Source organism: Microplitis mediator, chromosome 1 (assembly GCF_029852145.1).
Source record: "Microplitis mediator isolate UGA2020A chromosome 1, iyMicMedi2.1, whole genome shotgun sequence".
Classification (NCBI taxonomy): Eukaryota; Metazoa; Arthropoda; class Insecta; order Hymenoptera; family Braconidae; genus Microplitis; species Microplitis mediator.
The window spans coordinates 20,710,896-20,716,358 of NC_079969.1; the positions used below are offsets into that span (position 1 = coordinate 20,710,896).

At 23.8% G+C, this 5,463-nt stretch overlaps 1 protein-coding gene across 1 annotated transcript in view; it reads right to left on the reverse strand.

Annotated features, from left to right (window-relative positions):
• Positions 1–4,245: 4,245 nt before the first annotated feature.
• LOC130673363 (uncharacterized protein DDB_G0287625-like) overlaps positions 4,246–5,463 on the reverse strand; it is a gene marked incomplete at its 3' end in the record, with an annotated part of 2,460 nt that continues 1,242 nt past the window's right edge. Inside the window, exon 3 of the mRNA XM_057478354.1 lies at positions 4,246–5,001. Coding sequence (XP_057334337.1) covers positions 4,246–5,001 — 756 coding nt within the window. The remainder of the gene's footprint in view (positions 5,002–5,463) is intronic.

Sequence of the window (5,463 nt, forward strand, 5' to 3'; positions counted from 1 at the left end):
TTGTAACAAAGATTTATTCACTTACATTAATTTCCGCAAGATACAACAACGCAGTCCTGGTTGGAACGCCGGATACGCAATCAGTAACCACGTGGAATAACGCCTTGTTATACACTGATTTTATTACTTAATTCTAATTTTATTACCGCGAATATGTCGCCGGTAACGTATAATGCTTTCAATACACTTAAATTTAATTATAATTAATAACTAATAAACAAAAAAAGTATTACTTTGCAAGTTAATTGCCAGAAAGAAATATAAATTTTACAGAATATAAAGTACGTTAATATTGCAAGTATAATTGCCTGATTAATAATCGATACTAAATAATAAAGACGCCTGAACGCTAATTAATCCAGGATCGAAGTGATTGATCGATAATTTTGGGCGTAGGGCTAGCCTCGGGACCGTCCCTACTTCACCCTTACGGACATGCGTCGACGTGACAATCAGTCATGTGACCATGTCACTATGACTTGTGTAGTTTCAGACGGTAACGAGACGGGGAAAATTGGGAACCGCAAGGCTGAAGGCGAAGAAGACAATTCACATTGTCTCAACATGTGACTTAATAGACGGCCCTAGTCCAATTATCTACCATTATCAATTGATTGACACAGCAAGATAACACTAAAAACTCAGCAGAACGAAAAACAAAGTGAAACGAACTGAAGAACTTACATTATAAAAATTTTTGGGGGGTCCATTTTGCCTCAGTGGCCCATTTTGCCTCAGTTACCCATGTTGCCCCCTCCCCCGCCCCAAACACTTTACATGTTAAAAATTTTGGGGGGACCATTTTGCCCCAGTGTCCCATTTTGCCTCAGTGACCCATTTTGCCTCGCCTCCCTCTTCCCCTATTGATATATATAATTAAATTTATAAATTATACTCATTATGAATTCAACACTATTCCTGTGGATGCAACAGGAATATTCCTGTGGCTGCAACAGGACTTTCCTGTCGCCGCAATAGGACTAAGTCCTGTTGCTGCCACAAGACCAGGTCCTGTTGCAGCAACATTTTTTTTTTCCGTGTAGTTATCTACAAATTTCTATTGAATATCTAGTTATAAACTAATTATCACATGCACATTTAATTTAACAGACGGCTCTTGTCTCATTATCCACCAATTTCGATTGATTAAATAGCTATTACTTAATTCCTTGATGCTCATTTAATTTGATAGACGGTTCATGTCTAATTATTCACCAATTTCTATTGTTTAAATAGCTATTACTTAATTTGTACATGTACATTCAATTTCTCAGACGACCCTAGTCTAATTATCTACCTTTTCTAATTGACAAAATAGACACCAATTAATTCGTACATGTACGTCGGGCTTGATAGACGGCTCTGGCCTAATAATCCACCATTTTTAATTGATTTATCAGCCATCAATGAATTCGTACCTGTACGCTTAATTAAATCGATGGTTCTAGTCTAATTATCTACATAATTCTATTGAGTAATTAGATATAAATTAATTCCTACATGCACATTTAAATTAATAGACGGCTCTTGTCCAATTATTCACCAATTTCTATTGATCAAATAGCTACACTTAATTCGTACATGTACATTCAATTCCTCAGACGACTCTAGTCTAATTATCTACAAATTTCTATTGAGTAATTAGCTATAAACTAATTCCTACATGCACATTTGATTTAATACACGGCACTTGTTTAATTATCTACCATTTTTAGATAAATAAATAGCTGTAAATTAATTCGTAAATGTACATTTAATTTAATAGACAGTCCTAGTCTTATTATCCACCAATTTCAATTAATTAAATAGTTGTTAATAAATTCGTGTATGTACATTTCATTCAATAGACGGCTCTATTCTAATTATCTACCATCTTCAACTAATTAAATAGCTATCAATTATTGTGTACATGTACATTTAATTTAATAGACAGTACTAGTCTAATTATCGACTCTTCTCAATTGCTATTATTAATTTGTACTTGTACATATAATGTTATAGAGGGTTCTATTTTAATGATCTACCATTTTCTATTGATCAAATACATATTTATAAATTCGTACATGTACATTTAATTCGACAAGCAGCTCTAGTCTTATTATCTACCATTTTTATTTTTTCAAACACCGATTGGTGTACACCTTGAGTTATTTCTTACTCGGAATGGTAAAATTTTATATTGTTATCTTCGTTATTCGTACAAATTATTGTAGAGTATATTATTCATAATTATAAATTTGAATTCAAATTTATAAAAATACCATCTGATTCGCGCCAAAACCTCCATGCCGTATCGTTCACTTTGTATCATTCAAAAATATTCTGTTGCGTATATGACTTGAAGATGCCAGATAACATTGTTCCCCCAGAAACGACGGTAATGTTTCGCGCCAAAACTCATTCTAACACATATGTGTATGTGTGCGATGCGACACAACCGTAGTTCTTCTCTCTTCACCGACAACGCTTGACGCCATTGTTTGTCTCGATCTCTCTGAGAAGAAAGTAAGTCATTGTTAGTTGTAAAAAAGTGACAATGGCATCTTATTTTAAGCTTTATTCGACATTTACGTCCTATAAAGAATTTCGGGGAAAACAACGATTGTTTGAAGTCGAAACTGGGCGCAGTTACAACAGAAAGCGGACTGAACCCATTGAGAAATTAAAAGGTTACAACTGCGATTTAGTGTATAAAAAAATTTGGCTGCAATGCGAGAGGAGTGGGCCTTCACGTGTCCAACCTGGGAGTAGATACAAGTAAGTTTCCTTATCTAAAAAATTCCTATAGAATCCACTTGTGACAAGAACCGCATAGGATCCTCTTGACTGTATTGGTTCCCATGTGGTTTTTGTCGCAGGTGAGTTAATTCTATAGGAATTTTTGATAGGATTAGGATTGAAAATTATCACTTTTGGAAAAAGAAAATTTTTGATAAAAGAGCTGGGTCAATTTTTAATGATTTTTGTTTTATTTGCTTTTTTCAGAAGCGTCAAAACCTGTTGCCCGGTGGAGATCATGATCGAAGCTGTTGGTGCTTCGACGCTCAAGGTCACTGAATTTGATGTCGAGCACAACCATGATGTGGATTATGTAAGGAATACAACTTTTTCTATATTACTAATAATAATAATAATAATAATGATCATCACCATCATCATCATCATCATCATTGTTATTATTATTATTATTATTATTATTATTATTATTATTATTATTATTATTATTATTATTATTATTATTATTATTATTATTATTATTATTATTATTATTATTATTATTATTATTATTATTATTATTATTATTATTATTATTATTATTATTATTATTATTATTATTATTATTATTATTATTATTATTATTATTATTATTATTATTATTATTATTATTATTATTATTATTATTATTATTATTATTATTATTATTATTATTATTATTATTATTATTATTATTATTATTATTATTATTATTATTATTATTATTATTATTATTATTATTATTATTATTATTATTATTATTATTATTATTATTATTATTATTATTATTATTATTATTATTATTATTATTATTATTATTATTATTATTATTATTATTATTATTATTATTATTATTATTATTATTATTATTATTATTATTATTATTATTATTATTATTATTATTATTATTATTATTATTATTATTATTATTATTATTATTATTATTATTATTATTATTATTATTATTATTATTATTATTATTATTATTATTATTATTATTATTATTATTATTATTATTATTATTATTATTATTATTATTATTATTATTATTATTATTATTATTATTATTATTATTATTATTATTATTATTATTATTATTATTATTATTATTATTATTATTATTATTATTATTATTATTATTATTATTATTATTATTATTATTATTATTATTATTATTATTATTATTATTATTATTATTATTATTATTATTATTATTATTATTATTATTATTATTATTATTATTATTATTATTATTATTATTATTATTATTATTATTATTATTATTATTATTATTATTATTATTATTATTATTATTATTATTATTATTATTATTATTATTATTATTATTATTATTATTATTATTATTATTATTATTATTATTATTATTATTATTATATTATTATTATTATTATTATTATTATTATTATTATTATTATTATTATTATTATTATTATTATTATTATTATTATTATTATTATTATTATTATTATTATTATTATTATTATTATTATTATTATTATTATTATTATTATTATTATTATTATTATTATTATTATTATTATTATTATTATTATTATTATTATTATTATTATTATTATTATTATTATTATTATTATTATTATTATTATTATTATTATTATTATTATTATTATTATTATTATTATTATTATTATTATTATTATTATTATTATTATTATTATTATTATTATTATTATTATTATTATTATTATTATTATTATTATTATTATTATTATTATTATTATTATTATTATTATTATTATTATTATTATTATTATTATTATTATTATTATTATTATTATTATTATTATTATTATTATTATTATTATTATTATTATTATTATTATTATTATTATTATTATTATTATTATTATTATTATTATTATTATTATTATTATTATTATTATTATTATTATTATTATTATTATTATTATTATTATTATTATTATTATTATTATTATTATTATTATTATTATTATTATTATTATTATTATTATTATTATTATTATTATTATTATTATTATTATTATTATTATTATTATTATTATTATTATTATTATTATTATTATTATTATTATTATTATTATTATTATTATTATTATTATTATTATTATTATTATTATTATTATTATTATTATTATTATTATTATTATTATTATTATTATTATTATTATTATTATTATTATTATTATTATTATTATTATTATTATTATTATTATTTATTATTATTTCTTTTTTAAGTAAATGCTCAGGGGGTTATCCCCGGTAGTCCGACTCTACCGAGGGCCTCAGCTGAGCGCCAAATCGTAACTGCTGCGATGCATCATCAACAAGATGATCAGCATGCGCAGCAGGCCAAGTTTCGTTGCCTTAGGAGACGGAGGGATCCGAGAATAACAGCCTTTTGCATCCTCGATGCCAGAAGCTCAACTTGCGCTGAACAAGTTGGTATTCTAGCCAATGCAGATACAAAAGACTGTTTCATCCCTCCTAGGACGCCAACAATGAGGACGACAAGTTTGACACGGTAACCTGGGTAAAGTTTGCCAATTTCGAACAGGAGATCCTGATATATCTCGTGTTTGTGCTCTTCTTTAACCGTGATGTTATACTCAGCAGGAGCTGAAAACTCAATGACATAAATGTCACGAGCGGTTTTATCGAAGAGCACAATATCAGGTTTGTTGTGAT